Below are 16278 nucleotides of genomic sequence, written 5' to 3' on the forward strand. Positions count from 1 at the left end.
AAGAGCCGATGGGCGAAAATTGTACCTTGTAAGCAGCAAGGTAAAATGAGAATAGTCGCGCATTTAGATAATGCGCCAAGTAACAGACTCAAAATTGAATATATTCACATTTACACATCATGCCGTGCCGCTGCAGTATACTTGGCCACGGCACCAAATAACTAAACTTATACAAGCATTTATACGATATCCATCACCTAGACGAGTTATTCCTTCCCATTGATGCGGCGAGCCCAGTCGTCATTTACGCGCATGCTATCCACAACAATGATGCCCCTGCCGCGGCCAACACGCTCGGGTCGTTGCCACCATTTCTGAGTCTTTGTTGAGCGCTCAGCTTCCGACTCACTATCAGCGAGACCCCCGGAGCCACTCTCGGCGCCGACAACAAGCATGAGGTCGTGGCGGAGCCAAGTCTGCATATTGGTGATGATGCTGCCACTGTCGCCACTAAGCGACTCCTGGAGGTAGATGACTTCTGGCTGTAGGTGTCGGAGAATATGAACGTGGCCGTTGGGAGTGGTGAAGGGAAGAATCATAGTCTCCTTGTCAACAAGTGCAAGAGCCTGCGAGTAGACGGCGTTGAAAGCGGCGCTTTCGCTAGACGCACTCATAAAAGGTTAGCTCGGGAGGGGTTTCGTTTTGCCCAGGATCGGCTGAAAATTGCTTACATAGGATTCTTGGCTTCCTCACCAGGCGTTTGGGCTTGATCATGACCAATGTTAGAGAATGATGAGCTCAGCGACGGCGGCGGTAGGTTACTTGTAGCAGTCTCCAGGGCATTATCTTTAAGATCGGGGGCGTAGATGAGAATGAACAGCTTGATGCGAGAGAAGTCGTTGTGGCGCGGAATATGAGACAGGATGGACTTGAGAAACAAAAAGATTAGGCCTGCAGGACGGCGACGTGGTAGCTTCTACTTACAGCATGCTCGTGGGAATCCTCATCCGCGAAGCGGCTCAAGGGGCTATCGGCGGATACCACGACGGCGACGGTACGGCGGCGCTTATCACCAGAGACCGGACCACGGTCCTTCTGAGCATCGGCTTCCTCGGACCAGACTCTACTATCGTCGGGGTACTTATCCTCCTCGCGGATAGAAGCCAAAGTCTTTCCAATGACGGCGCCAGCTGCCGCCACACCAGCAGTGATGGTCTTGCCGGTCGAGTCGAAGAACTGCTGGGGGCTAGGGGTTCGGCGGAGGGCACCAGACATTCTCGCGCCCCAGTTGGAGCCGCCGGCGTCGGCTTGCGCTTCATATCCGTCATTTCCGTTTCGCGGGGGCGCGCCGTATCCCGGCCGCGACTGCGTATCCGCGCCACCGGGACCGGAACCAGGGCGCGGGCCGCGGTTGGTCGCACCGTACGGCGGGTTATCGCCGTAGTCAGCATTCTCATAGTCGAGATGCTCGTGCTCCTGGTCCTGGCTCGGGTGTTCCTCCTCCTTGCGCTGGCTCAGCGCCCAGACGACGAGTCCGGCGCTGGCAATGGTGACGGTGACGACGAGCGGAACCCAGTGGCTCCAGACGCCACGCCGGCGTTCGTTTGGCGATGGCATGTTTTGTTGCCAAGAAGAAGTCGCATCGCCCACGAGGGCGGCTTTCGGGGTTGGGTTCGGGACAGGACAAGCTGCTGGGCTGCGACGAGCAAAGGGGGGGGGCGCGAAGCGACGGAATTGGGGGCGGCCGCTCTCAATCCAACAGAATAGGATGTCTTGGAAATGCGCAATGCGTGAGAGACGGAGCAGTCTATCGTGCCAGTGGGGTTGACATCCGTTTTGGTTGTGGACAAAATGGTGGCTGGGGGTTGATTGAACAATGTCAACAATGTGGAGCAGCCGAGGACGCTTCCCAGCAACGCGCTGACGCCCGAGGCTCTGAGGGTAAATAGCGTCACTGTGAAGCCACGCCGGCAATGGTTGGTGGCTGGTGGGCTGCGCCACGTGCAGAGCACGTGAACGCAGGCAGACAAATTGGGCAGCTAGCTGTGGCGCGGCTCCAGCCACAGCTCCACGCGCCACAGCTCCAGCTACCTCGTTGGTGGGGTGAATATTTAGTTATTTGTTCCTTATGACTCTTCAAAGGACAAGCAGTACCGCGTGGTTGTGGACGTGAAGCAGCGATTTCTATCTATTATAAGAGACAAGCTCGGATCCCAAGAACTGTGTCCCTCTCAGTTTGGGAATCTTATCCCTCATCCGCGGTGTGCCTCCAATTTGAGCTTGTCCCCAGCTCATTATTGCCCCTCCATCATGCCGCACCAGGTCTCCAATGCCTCTACCGGGCTGCAAGCTCTGATCCTTTGTGGCCCGGGATCATCTTTCCCGACATTCACATCGAATCCCGATGAGAACCCAAAGGCACTTTTGCCGATTGCCAATCGGCCGATGGTCTGGTACCCCATCGACCTCTGCTATCGTACTGGCGTTTCAAGTAAGTATAACTATGGTATTCCTAGCCTTGGAGCATAATCCTTCAGAGAGAAAAATCTGTGTCATCTGTACGCTCAATGAGGATATGGAACCCGCACAGGGCCATACTACTACTTGCAGATATTGAAAAGTCCGGCTAACTAACGCGAGCGTAGAAATCACGCTGATTTGCCCACCTTCCGCGGCCAAAGCTATGAAGGCTGCCATGGCTACAAACCCTCATCTCACTGGTCTGCCGATGCCCAGACCAGAGATTATTTGCCCACAAGATCTCACACAGACCACGGGCACTGCGGAAATCCTACGACTACCGGAAATCGGCAACCTCATCACCGGCGACTTCATCGTGCTTCCCTGCGATCTCGTTTGTGAATTTGGCGCTGAACAGCTTTTGCAAGCCTGGATGGTTAAGGCAGCCAGCGCCACTGATCTCTTGGGCGGCGGGGACTTTTCTAATGGAAGCCGAAGCCGGCATAGCGGTGGTATCGGCGTCTGGTATGAGACGAAAAACAATGTCACGGTCAAGGGCGAAGAGACAGACTTTGTCGCGACAACTGAGCTACCGCAGTCTGCTACCATGCCCCCCAAAGGCTCCATTTTGGCCAATGTCTCCCGAGTAGTAGCCACCATGCCCACTGATGCGCTCAAGGATCGGATGGAAGAGCGCAAAGCACTCGCTCTCCGCCATGGTCTGCTGAGGGCCAACCCCCGCATTCGCATGCTGACAACACATCGCGATGCGCACATTTACATCTTCCCCCGCTGGGTTCTAGACTTTATTCAAGCAAACGACAGATTTGAGAGCATAGGCGAAGACGTTGTTGGCTGGTGGGCCAAGGCCAGTTGGCAAGAAGGCCTGGCAGAGAAGCTTCAGATTATGAAGTCCTGCAAGGGTGACACTGAAGAGGATGCAGAGTCTAACCTTGACAGCGATTCAGGCGTCACCGATCAAACGTCTGCTGGCATTTCTTCAACTGCTGGTGACGACTATTCAAGGGTACACAGCGCTTCGGAATCCGTACCCCCGATGGTCGCCTACCTTCACTCGCACAAGACCCAGGAACCTGGTTCCATTATCCGCCGTGTCGATACAGCGCAGCTTCTGCTCGCCATTTCCTTGCAACTCGCAAAGTTGCCTTCGCTGGAGGAGGCAGGGCCCGAGGCCGCTTCTCCGTTCGCGCACCCCCGCAAGGTGGCATACCCCGCAGGCGTGAAACCCCGGACGACCATCACCAAGGCTGATAGTCTTATTGCCGAGAATGTTACTGTCGAGGAGAAGACGTCAATCAAGGAGTGCGTGATTGGCGCCGGTTGTCAGATTCAGGAGGGTGCGAAGCTCTCGCAATGTCTGCTCATGGACGGCGTCGTCGTTGGGAAAGGGTGCAAGCTCACCAAGTGTATCCTGGGTAGACGAAGCATTATCGGCGATGGTTCCGTCCTTACGGACTGTGAGGTTCAAGAAAACCTCCTCGTTGAAGCCAGAAGTAAGCAAAACCAGCCGCTGTTCCATTGTGCGATGACTACCCTAGTGCGAAACTGACTTTGTGTGTGCAGCCGAGGATAAGGACAACAGACTTATGAGCTCTGAAGGATTAGAGGCTACGGAGGCAGAGATGGAGGAAGTATTGGGACGTACGGACGACGACATGGACACTGTATAGTGTTAGAAATCCAGCATTAAAAGCATACATCGACTGGGACAAGGCGTGGAGCTATTCACACAAATTTCTGACGCCATGCCACCAGTACCCTCTTACATCCGCCGTTCCGGAGTCTTTTTACGGTGCCGTGACGTTGCTTTCGCGACCGGGCAACTTTAAAGCTGGCCACTTTAAAGCTGGCCACTTTAAAGCTGGCCACTTTAAACTTGGCCGCGAAGCAATTACGACCATGAACTCGAACGAGGGATTCTACGGAGCCGAGTCAGCTGGACGCGAACTGATTACTGCCGTTGGATTTTACGGTATCCCTTTGTAGGCGTGGGGTTCAACAGGGCAAGCAAAAAGGCTTGGCAGGGCCAGCGAAACCACAAGACAATGAAGCAAGCGCGTCTAGTCATCAGGTACCCGTCGTTGCCGGATAGACCGGCGTAAAACTCAGGACAAGTTCGAGGCAGCGGAAACTCTAGTATCCATCCCGTCGGGAGGGGAAAAAACGCCATTGCCCTATCTCAAGGCTTTCTCTAATACCGCCCTTTGGATCATTCCTTTTTAGATTAGCACTGGGCCATCTATTTGCACAAGCTCACGAGACGAACCTTGTCATTGGGCGTTTTTTGTGATGAACCCGTCCGAACTTGCACTATTGCAGAGGTTCTGGCTCGGTTGTTCCAGATGTAGAGACCAAGTTTCGGCCGATGGAAGCAGGGAGGAGAATGGAGTTGAGGGGAAGAGGGGGAAAGCTCGAGGAGGGGGGGAGCTCGAGGAGGGGGAGGGGGTGTGTAGTGTAGTTCGGCAGGCTGCGAAATTAATGTGGTTCATCTGCCAGGGATGGGCTTGGTTCTTTCTCTCAGCAGTGCAGGGCCAGTAGCTACGGTTTCACGGAGGAGAGAGAGACGTTGCGCCATTATTGCGGAACCAGCAGTGTCTCTGCATTATGTTATCTTGACCGTTTTTTTTTTTTTTTTGCGGCGCCTCTCCTCCGATCGATCAGGTGAACGGATGGAACCCAGGGCACAGAAATGACGTAGAAACAAAAACCCCTGGCGACGGGTATTAATTAACAAGAGGAGTATTTGATATACTAGCGCTTCGCTTGGCAGTTCCTGGCCTTTTTCTTGTGCGTGTGTGTGTGTGTGCGCCTATCGGAGCCTTGGGCGCAGGGCACGCGGCGACGCGGCTTTTGCTTTTTTCGTCCATACAGAGAAGTCTTTCCGGGCACATCTCTCTGGCTCTTATTAGCTTCAGCTGTCAAGCTACCAAGACCAGGGGGGGGTTCTTGATTTGTGGCTTGCGCAAAAAAAGTCGTTCGCCCGGGTTCTCGCTTACACGGTGGCGGCGGAGGATCACGCGAGAGGCTATGGGGCGAGAAAAGTGTCGACAGGCTCGGGTTCAGTGTCATCGAGACGGAGCTGTCACTTTTTAGCTTGGGATGATCCAAAGGGGGCAGCGGAGTTATTGAACTCTCTTTGCGCAGAGGGTTTTGGGGGGGCACGTAGATTTTCATGAATCGGCAGGGCCACAGTGTCGTCTAGTTGCGTTGCTCCTTTAAGAGACATGATCCGATCATGGCCTCATTTTGTCGTTCTTTTACACCATGGTAGACAAGAATGGAAGTTGCGAGCTTATACATCATTTCTGAGCGCATCTTTGTAACGTTGTGCGAACAAGGGCCCTGCCTTGGCAGAGCGCTGGGAGACTACCCACTCTGTATGAGACAAATGCGACAGGTGCCAAAGGGCTCTGTATACTATCACATCAAAACAAACATGGGAAAGAAAAGTTTTCGAGGCCATTGATTAGTAGATGTTTTCTCTTGACTCGCCTGGTTGGGTGGCTGTGCCTCTGGAACCAAGTCTGGGCAAACAATGAGAAACCAGCAACCCTCTTGGGCAAGCCACGATGATGTACAAAAGACTCAATAGATCTGCGAGCTAGTAAGATGTAATGGGAAACATCTGCTTAGCGTTTTGACAGTGGTTTGAGGGGAAGATGTACATGTACGGGTACTCGGCGCGGGGAAGTCGCGTTGATTAGAATTGGTCGGTTGGCCAACAGCAATACCCATTGCACTAACATGGGCATACGAATAAGAGCAAGTAAACTATTTGCAAAAGGGCCAAAGGGTTTCCAGTGCGCTACCCAAAAACGGAACTGCATTAGCTCTGATGCTGCTGCCCTTTTGAAAACGAGAGGCCTGAAACCGCAAAAAAAGGAATATATCAAAAGTAGCATGGAAAGCGGGACACAATGTTGCGTCCGGTCTGTCTGTCGTTGTTTGGTGTGTGTGTGTAGTGTGCCTTTGTTAGTTCCACGACTACTAACCACTGGACGCTGGTAACACGGACTTTTCTCCCCTTTTTAAACAAGGGCATTACTTTCTTAGCCGCAAACCGACCGAAAGCCGGAGAAAACTTGCTCCTCTGGATGGGGAATCTGTTCGGAGGATTAAATTTTCCCATACTGGTTTTGTTCTTGCATGCTACTTTTCCATGTTGCCACACAAGTCGGTGCCCACCAGCCCATGAGACCCCCACGGGTCACAAGGACGACACAGTCAGGGTTAGACAAGACGATCAGCGCCGCGAGATAGCGAGGCACGACAATATTAAACGTGAGAAAGGCACGAGACAAAAGGTGGCACGAAACAGGCAACAATATGTACTACCCCGGGAACAAAGGGACTGCGTTGGAGGGCATCGCGGTTAGGGCGGTGGGTGCTTGCTTGTTCCTTTTGTGCCCAATCGTAAAAGAGGCGCGGGGAGAATGTGTGCGTCGATCGGCTGGCCGAGTCCCTGCTAGGCACAGATGAGAGCGCCAGGGATACGTTAGCTGAGTCGAAAAGAAAAAAGAAAAAAAAGGTCGGCTGCCACGATGGAATTATTCAAGTCATGGCTGCCTGCCAATGGCGTAAAAAACGGGTTGTTTCTCAACCACACGACGGACAAGGGGGGGAGGAGAGTCAAAAAGAAATGACCGTGTTTCCAAAGTCGTCAAAGACGGTTTTTTTTTTTGAGGGGCCTGGGGTACATGGCATCGGGGTTTTTGAATCATGTATGCGCGTCGCAGGTTTTGCAGGCAGCAAACGTGTTTTTCGTGTAGGTGTAGGTGTAACTAGGGGGGGGATCAAATCGAGCCAGTCCTGTGGGTTCCGATCGCGCGACGCGGTGTTAGAAAGTGGGGTAATTTTGTACCTGGTAGACGGTCTTTAAAAAAATAAAAAAACAACCCCAAGAAAAAAAAAAGCCGAGATGGAGGGGGGTGTGCATCGTACCAAGGAGTTTGTCAAGCTGAGTTGTTAGTCTGGATCGTCCACTTTGTTCTTCCTGGCTCTTCTTTGGGGGGTGGAAAAATAGGTTGCTGGTGCATAGTTTGAGCCGGGCCTAACTATCAAAAGAAAAAAAAGAAGAGCCCAGCCTTTTTGGCAAGGCAGCCATGCCCTGTTAAAACCGAACTGTCGGACTGGTCTGATTGCGCTGGATGCTTAGCGGCATGTGATGGATCATATCCGCATTGTAAAAAAAAAAAGAAAAAGGAAAAAAGAAAAGACGAGCTGATGGAGCCAAGATGCAAAAATCGTCGCTTTTCGAACCGGAAAAATACAACAAAAGTGGCTGCGGCTGGACTGGCAGATAATAGATGATAGATGGTCATGACCCCATTTCGTCAGTGCGGCGGGCGTCGTTGGAGATTGGGAGAGGCCCCGAGATCGTTCGTCAGTCGGATGATTTCTTTATAATCATCCCGCCCCCCCCCCCTCTCCGTGCCCATGCCTATTTCTTCTCTTCTATCAAGTTCATTGTTCCTGACGCACAAGCCGAACCCGTCGGGGAGTCCCGACGGAAACGGGAACAATGGCGCGATAACGCAATAGGCCAAAAAAATAAATAGATAAAAAAGAGAGTTTTGGCTTTCTCCGCATCAACGCGCTGGGGTACGTCTCTCGGTGTTGTCCGTAATAGGCAATACTTGTTGTCGGTTTTGTCATGCCAAGCAACACGGAAAGTAGAGAGAGAGTCAGCGTTTTGTGGAAGAAGTAGGGCTCGAGGATTGAGCCTTGCTGTTGTTTATTAGAGGAGGAAGCGAGGACCAAAAAAATAAAAAATAAAAATCGAGGCTCGGGAACATCTCAGATACCCTCTCGGGTTTCTACCCGATTCAGAGTCCTTGTTGTCGGTGTTGGCCGATGACCGTCGTGTCATCGGACGGCCGCCGAATCAAGCGGGGATCAGCCGTCGGGTGCTCCCCACGGCCGCAATCTGGCTGCTGGTTTGTTAATGATAAGAGACAAGCAGCAAGCTGAAAAAAAAAAGAAAAAAACTCGTATGGTTGCGCTGTTGGCCTGGAACGATGGACGCGTTTGCGTTGCATTCGCGGTTGTGTTGCATTCGCGGTTGCTTCCAAGTTCAGCATGCCTCGCCACATTGTGTGGCGGCGGAGAGAAGGACCCCCGATGTGCCCATCTTGCGAGGAAGACGTGACTTTGAGTTTGTGCCATGGTAGAGCGCTTGTGAGGACTGAGTTGAACCTTTGGGGGTTAACTAGTTAGTTTCCCGAGGTGGTGAGACGATGGATGGCAAGAAACTTGCTCGCGGCCCGTCCAGTGCGGGTTCTCTATCCTCGGTACGGAAAAGACTTTTGTCCTGTTTATTTCCCTGCCGAGTCGAATAGCACATTATGCGACGCACAATGGGTTCGTGGTTTGACAGATAGTTACTGATGCTGGAACTCGGTTGACGCTCTGCCCCCGGCCTCTCCCTTGTCCAGGGCGCGCGGCAACGGTCCATGAGACGAATACCAAACCGCAAATCACGCTATTACGTCGCTCTGCTGGACCAAGTCCTTGGCAGTGACTGATCTGCTTGATGGAACTATCGACGAGTTTCCGCTCGGCCGGAGGCTCCCTTCTCTCCCTCACAGCAATGGCTCACCTTCGTCCCTGGGAGGTTGTTGAGACTTTTGTTGGCCGCCCCGTCCGAGGTCACTGCCAAGGCCGTCTGATTGTCGTCCTGGGCGTTGCTGTGGATGGGCTTGGGTGAAATGGGCTTCTTCTTCTCGTTTCTTGTTCCCACCGGAACCACACCGCGAACCCGCTTATTGTCTGGACGAAAGAGGACACGGTCAAGAAAGTTGGGCTCCATCGTGCCGAGAGATGTTTCCTAGTTGGTCCAGCCCATCAGTTGGTGTGCCACTGCGCCTTTTCAGCCGGACTGGGATTCCCCCTGTGCGAAGACGCGACAGCCGGACTCGCAGTTGCAACAGTGAAGGCCATCACACACACACACAGCAACGACAACACCCTCCCCCTGGTCGCAAGAGCCACAGCGGCGGTGGGATTCCTCGGTAATGGCCGTGCCCACATGGCTTGGGCGGCCCCAATACCGTCTCCATACGGCACGACAGAGCAAACACAACTAGGTCATAGTATGTAGACGCAGAGTCAGTTTGGCAAGGAACGCGCAGTATACTCCGCCTCAACCGTCTAGCACACCATCGTCGGGTTCCTGGCCGTGCAGACTTCCCGTAAGGCCTGGGCCGTTTGTTAAAGTTTGGCCAGTTGCGTCGTACGGCGACCCGCTTCAAGGCCAAAAAAAAAAGAGCCCATTCAACAGCTGCATAGGGGACACGCTGGTAAGTCGGTATCCCGCCACCGCACTTTGGGGCTGTGGAAAGAGAAAAAGGAACAGATCGGAAATGAGAATGTTGTGCAGCGTTTTTAGTTACTTGCTCACAATTAGAAACTGGTGATTTCAATGCATGAATGACGTTTTGTGGACAAAGGCCCTTGTAAATAAATTCCTTGCCCGTTGGAGAAGAGAGTTTACCGTTGCGTTGCTTGCATAATGCGGCTATGATCGGAGCTTTTGCCCGCCGTATTTCCCACGTTGCATGTTGCAGCTTCAACTTGGTCTGTTCTTCTACGAAGCAGCAGGGGGGGGATAAGGACCGGGGGGATAGGACCGGGGGGTAAACTGTAGGGGACAGGCCTGTTGGATCTGGTATGTGCTTGGCGTTTGGGCGGTTAGACGCTGTTGCAACCAAGTGGCTGAGATGACCATGTTCATCAGAGCTATATTTGGCCAAGGTGAGTTAGTTATTGTAGTGCGCCTAGTACTATATCCTGTTGCTACACCGCATGATGGATACTTAATATATCGATGATGGGCAAAGCAAAAAAGGACGTTTTTGGCTAGGAAATTAATGAAAACTAAATCTCAAATCTTCGGTCCGGCTAGGCTGCCCTTGCACGAGAAACCGGTAGATCAGAAACTGGAGCAGCTCCCTTCAGGTACAGGAACGCGCAGACTACTTTCTTAGCACCTGCCTCTGTAAGCTGCCAAGCCGTAGATAGTGTACCATTCTGTCTGGGGAAGTTGGGAGGAGAAGACCTAATAAACTCTCCCTCGTATGTCGTGTAGGCTACCTCAACTGGAAGGCAAGAAGGGTACCACACCACCTCTAATAAGACGGCAGCCGGGCGGCCAGTTTTTTTTAAAAAAGTCCCCCACATGCCGGGCCAAAATAACCCGCCAGTTCTTGGTTCCTGAGAATATGGGGCCGGCTTCGCCGTTGTTGGAAAAAAACTTGGAACTACTCCGAGGGCTCCAAACTCTATCAATCGCATTTTCGCTCAACCCAACGTGGGAGGGAAAGAAAGGTCCGCGACTTTGATGCCCCTCGCGGGCCCGGCATCCCTTTTAGTGGAGAAGAGGAGGGAAAAGCAGTTGATGGGAAAATCCCCCAACGTTGGACCCCGAGAGGAGAGGTCCCTTTTTTGGGAAAGCTGTTCGGCCCGTGGAAGAGCGTGTTCCGGCGGCGCGCCATGACAAACCGGCAAGCTTGTCTGTCGTCCCCGATGCGGGGCCGCCGCCGTCGGGTTGAAAATCGTGCGAGTGACCTCGCAACAATGGAGGCGCAGTCTCGTCCTGTTTTCTCTCTTGGCCTGGTGAGCTGGAAAGGAAAAGCCGCGGAACACTTGCAATGGTGACAACGTGTCTCACTGGGTATGTCGATAACGCACGGCGCTGCTTCGCATGGGTGGAAGGCGGGAAATTTGCACCCGTACGCTGCATTCCAGGGCGAAGCAACACCTCGGTCGCGATGGAGTTGTCTAATACGTGGTGCACTCGTCTTTTAAAGATGGCGTAGAAAATTGGAGTGAGTATCCCATGGTAAGTTATGGTGACGGTTCTTTGCGTGTGCCCGGCGCATGTTGGGCTCTGCCTCCCAGTTTTCCAGCGTTGTTGAGCGTCCGGTAGGAATAAGCCTTTTGCGGGTTTGTCTGTCGTTCGTGCCGATGCCTGTGCCGCGACTGATACCAGCTGGCCCTGCCTGTGGGTTGTCGTCTGATGGCCGCGCGCGCCTGGCACACAGACATACCCAACGTCTTGCGCGCCTCGGTTATACAGTGTGGCTTTCGCTAGTCTTTCCATCTTGCGTTTGTCGTTTGTAGCTAGCTCAATCGACCTACTTATAAGAAAGGAAAAAAAAAAGAAACAGGGATTCTGACGGTGGCGTACAAGAGGTTTCCGAGAGGCTTTCACGACTGTGATGCGCGGCAAGCTAATCTGTCCGCTAGGTAGAACAGGCGGTGGCCGAGTTTGCCTGTTTCTTCGTGCCCCAGGAGCGCATCTGGTCAGCATACATTATAAATCGGCCACAAGTCTTCAACTATGCCGGCTTGGTGGACCTCAAAGTGCCGGGTCATCCAGATCCACGCGCAGAAACAGAAAAAAACAATATGGCCTGATGTTACGGAGTGTCGTGGGTACCTGCAGAAAAACACGCTGAGAGATCTAGATACAACTGGGCGGGCTATAGCAGGCAAGCAAAGCATTTTTTTTCCTGGACGCTATTGTGAACATCTCATCTTGGCAAGGCGGTCCATAGCTGGGGATGAGGCTTGCGTGTTATGTTCGCCGAGTCCGAACTAAGTTAATATGTGGCAGGGAATAGGGAAAGATGCGATGGCGCGTCAGCTTCTGCGTGTGAGAGCAGCGGCAGGGACCAGGGTCCCGGAAACTTTATTCTGAGACCCTCGTATGGACGGTAGCTGATGATGAGCAAGGTGGAAGATGGGCAGTGGTGAAATAAAAAGTGAGGGATAAAATGGTGAAGAGAAGTGAGGAACATGGACTGGCGATGAAGATGCAGATGAAGATGTACATGGACGATAGGGAGAGCTAGTGAAGATGACGAGAACAGGTACAGATTAACCTACCTAGGCAGATGATGTGAGGGGAGCTGAGTGGCTGACAAGGCGAAAAGCTGCCCATGGGTCCGGATCCGACCCTCTCAGTTCAATACAATAACTACAGCTACATCAGGTCAGCTGTCCAGGGCTGGGCTGCATTTACAAAGCAATTCCTCTCTTCTCATTCCTTACAAGTGATGTGTATTTTTTTTCTTCCTCTCTTATAAAGACGACCCAGCAAAAAAATAAATAATTGTCACGCTCTCCATGGGCCACCCCACGCGCCCGCGGTTCATGGAACAGACCACCTCTCGCGGGAGGACGGACGGGCGGCGCGCGCGGAGCGTCGCGGGAACGGGAGCGACGGTTACGGGCGGGGACCAGATATCTTTCCCATTCTCCTCTGCTGCCAGAAAGGAAAGGGAAAAAAAGAGACCGATTCTAGCAATACGTTGCAGTGGGCTTGGGCGGGTTTTCCTGGGCTGTGGCCAGCAACCAACGGAGCTCCCGTTGCTCCATTGCCAGGGGACACCCCCGCGGCACGCTTTATTGGAGGGAGGGAAAACGCCACAGGGCAGCTCGTTTTCTAGTTACTACTACTACTACTACGGATAGCTTCTCGTATGCGGAGAGAAATCCTGAACTATGGGTCGACCAAAGAGGGCTGGTTGCTAGCTATTGAGTGGTATTGCGTGAGGCCCTGTTGTAGGCAATAGAAGCCCCCCCCCCAGCGGTCGTTGATGGGAGGCAGCTATAACAGAAATCCAGGGTATAGGTAGTTGCAAAATGAATCAAAGAATCGTACCGATTCCTGATCCCTGACATGTTTCGGGCCGTTGCGGTGCATTATCGGTTTACTGTAGGTGGTAACCCAGTTTGAACATGACCCGTCACCAATACGCAAACTAGTTGCAATCCTGTCAACCACACACACACGGCAGCAGCCACCGAAAAACCAATGACTTGATGCGCTCGCACCATGGCGGTGATTGTGGATCGTTGCCAATTGATCTTTTGTCTACGAGAATGCGAAGATGCTGTTGCTTTTTTTGGCCGTGCCGGAACCACTTAACCTCGGGAAGAACAAAGACCGCATTGTGAACTGACAGGTTGAACCAACTAACCAATCTGGTATCCGTACCCCGAAAAGTAATGGGGAAAAGAAAAGAGCCAAGTTGGGTTGTGCCTATTCCAGGAACCGATTTTGCGTGTTGCATCTTGTTCACCACGTACTGGTACTGATCCAGGAAGTAGTAGGCATGCGCCCACATGGTCCCCCCAAAAAAAGGGCCTCCTGTCATAGAGAACAATGGAATGAGGAAGGAGAATGGATGGATGGGATATCGGAGCTTTTTCTGGTCTGTCGATTTTTCTTTTTTGACCAGTTTTGGGAAACTTGTGCTTCAGGTTGGCTTCTGCGGAGAAGAAAAAGGAAATAATGCCAGCGAACCATTCCGTCCACAACCTGATAACTAATCTAACTAACTAGTTATCGTTCCTCTTAGACCTCGTCCGCATGTAACCAGCCCACCATACGCAACCAACGAAGAAACGTCCGCGTTACTTCTCTCGTGCTTTCACCGAACCTCTTCCAACCTGATCCCCCTCTCTCCATCATGTCGTCGCCACGGCTACGGCAATAATTGAACAATACAAAGGCCCGCTGTGCAAATAGCTTGGTTTTTGTTTCCCCCTCCCTTGAACCTGTCCGCTCAGGCGAACCCGTTCATGTTCGAAAAGGGCAGACGCCAGAGACAATAAAGAGGGCGAAGCTTTTCTCGCTCTCTGTGGTGGGAAAATCGCCTTATACAAGACCACAAGAAAACTCCATCAGTGACCGTCGATAGTCTCGGTGGGACGACAAGCCCTTGGACGCGCCTCTTGTCGCCCTCGTAGAGCCAAACCTGTAGGATCGGCTGATCGAGCGAACCTGGTCCCATCATAAACCGCTCCGCCTTCCCTCCCGCCGCTTGGCTGCATCGTCTAGTTCCATTCCACTCTGGCTTGGGACCTGACCAGACAGGGAAGTAATAAAATAAAATAAAAATGAAAAATGAAAAATGAAATCCACCACGACCACTTGGGTTCTCTTGTCTCTCGGCCTCTTTCCAACACGTATCTTTCTTAGCTTCCTCGTCTCGGCCATTGCCCAGAGACACACGCCCAGTCATGTCCACTTTCTCTCTAGGCTACACCACCCCTCCCCCATCTTACAAACCTCCCATACACCCCTTCTCACACACCCCCCTCGACCAACTTATAGGCACCCTCTCTGCCTTGGACTCACTTCACTCCCCTCCACTTCCTCACAAGTTCCGTATCCTGCCGGAAACTCAGCAGACAACTCACGATTCTCGCGGGGCCGATCTGGCTCCTCTCGTGTCTCAGTCCGGCCTGCAGCTCTCCTCCACAGCTCATTCCACCTGGATGTTATATCTTCAGGGGCGTCCGTCCTCTCTCGAATCAAAAACTGCATTCTTGTCCAGGTCCATCTCTCTCTTACTCAACCTGCCTGCCTTCACCTTCCTTTATATTACTACGGGCCTCTGACCTGGATATTGGGAACCCTTCCAACCCTCTTGTTCTTCTCTAATCCATTACACATTCCTTTCCCCCTCCCTCCGTCCAACTCTTACCTTCTTTTTCTTACAACAACATTTTTTTTCCTTGCTCAATGGCCACCACAATGCAGTTCGAGTCGGACTTCCGATTCGACATGGACGACAACTTTAGCATCTACTCGCAGGCCCTGACCTGCCCGTCCACCGGCACCAGCTTTTCCTCGGCCTCGTCCGCCTGCGAGCCTTATACGCCTACTTCTCGACGATCTACGCCCCATGAGCTGACTCTGGACTTTGATGCTTCCTTTGCTGCCGTCCACCAGGCCGGAGAGCTGACGCCGCCTTCTACCGCCACCATGCCCAAGTTCATGTTTGGCTGTGGCAAGCCCGAGCCTGACCACATGGGATATGCCGATGTCTTGCCTTCGACGCCCGTCCGCAAGATTGAGCACCTGCACACAGACTATGAATTCATGCCCGGCATGAACATGCCTTCACACCAGTCCATGGGCTCCTTGACTCCTTCCAACTCCTTCAACATGTACACTATCTCGCCTCAGGCGGCCATGGGCCCCGGCTCGTTCATGATGACGCCCACACACAGCCTCTCGGGCTCGGACATTGGCGACAGCTCCTCATCCTGGTCGTGTGCCAACGACAGCCCCATTGCTCTGTTCCCTCATCAAAGGACCCTCCCCTCTCACAGCCTCGAGTCCCTCGACCTTGAGCGCCACTCACAGTCGCCCATTGGCCGCTTCTACCTACAGGGTGCTCCTCCTTCCCCCAGCCGGCTCCGTGCTCACCGCAAGATGATGGTGCACGAGATTCAGCGCAAGACGTCGGAGCTGCAGTGTGCACAGATTCGTGCCTCAAGAAAGATGGCGGAAAAGGACGGTAACGGTGTCGACGTGGTCCGCAGAGCCATGTGCAAGTGCGACTACCCCGGGTGCAACAAGGCGTTTCGCCGCAACGAGCACCTAAAGAGACACAAGCAGACGTACGTTTTTTGGTCCTGCGCAAAAAAAAATGATATCGCGCGACTTTTGACGCTAACAGGCGGGTTTCTATAGTTTTCACGGCGAGGGACCCAACCGTTTCTCGTGCGAGTTTTGCGGAAAGGACCAGTTCAACAGACAAGACAACCTCAACAACCACCGCAAGCTGCACGCGCGCCCCAACAGCCGCAACCGCGGTGTGGAATTCATCCCGGCGGCCGTTGCCATTATCGAGCAGGAAGAGCGCAGCCGAAAGCGCAGAGCCCCGCCCAAGGCCAAGATGATGGCGGAGAAGCACGACGATTACTGAGAGCAACCACTCTCTTCCCGGCCGTCTCCGTCCGGTTGGAGCGTCGTGCGAGACCTTAGATGAGCAAGGGAATGCTTGCAACAAGTTTGCCAGCATTTCTCAGCGGCAGGGGAGCGGGGTCAAAGGCTTC

The 16278-nt window shown here is 53.0% G+C and overlaps 4 protein-coding genes across 4 annotated transcripts; 2 read left to right on the forward strand and 2 right to left on the reverse strand.

Annotated features, from left to right (window-relative positions):
- Positions 1-206: 206 nt before the first annotated feature.
- Positions 207-1557, reverse strand: CCM_08956 (uncharacterized protein; the record flags this gene model as incomplete). Its single annotated transcript, XM_006674091.1, has 3 exons — positions 207-600; positions 672-820; positions 925-1557. 3 exons carry the CDS (start codon positions 1555-1557, stop codon positions 207-209), a joined length of 1176 nt encoding a protein of 391 aa, XP_006674154.1.
- Positions 1558-2250: 693 nt separating this feature from the next.
- On the forward strand, positions 2251-4407 carry CCM_08957 (eukaryotic translation initiation factor subunit eIF2B-gamma, putative; the record flags this gene model as incomplete). The annotated part of the gene is made up of 4 exons (XM_006674092.1): positions 2251-2431; positions 2586-3914; positions 3985-4062; positions 4106-4407. 4 exons carry the CDS (start codon positions 2251-2253, stop codon positions 4405-4407), a joined length of 1890 nt encoding a protein of 629 aa, XP_006674155.1.
- A 3839-nt stretch (positions 4408-8246) lies between these two features.
- Positions 8247-9229, reverse strand: CCM_08958 (uncharacterized protein; the record flags this gene model as incomplete). The annotated part of the gene is made up of 4 exons (XM_006674093.1): positions 8247-8605; positions 8678-8702; positions 8777-8902; positions 9020-9229. 4 exons carry the CDS (start codon positions 9227-9229, stop codon positions 8247-8249), a joined length of 720 nt encoding a protein of 239 aa, XP_006674156.1.
- A 5739-nt stretch (positions 9230-14968) lies between these two features.
- Positions 14969-16148, forward strand: CCM_08959 (uncharacterized protein; the record flags this gene model as incomplete). The annotated part of the gene is made up of 2 exons (XM_006674094.1): positions 14969-15840; positions 15914-16148. The coding sequence occupies 2 exons, from the start codon at positions 14969-14971 to the stop codon at positions 16146-16148; spliced, it is 1107 nt and encodes a 368-aa protein (XP_006674157.1).
- Positions 16149-16278: the final 130 nt, after the last annotated feature.

This window comes from Cordyceps militaris (genome assembly GCF_000225605.1).
Source record: "Cordyceps militaris CM01 unplaced genomic scaffold CCM_S00007, whole genome shotgun sequence".
In the NCBI taxonomy this organism is placed as follows: domain Eukaryota; kingdom Fungi; phylum Ascomycota; class Sordariomycetes; order Hypocreales; family Cordycipitaceae; genus Cordyceps; species Cordyceps militaris.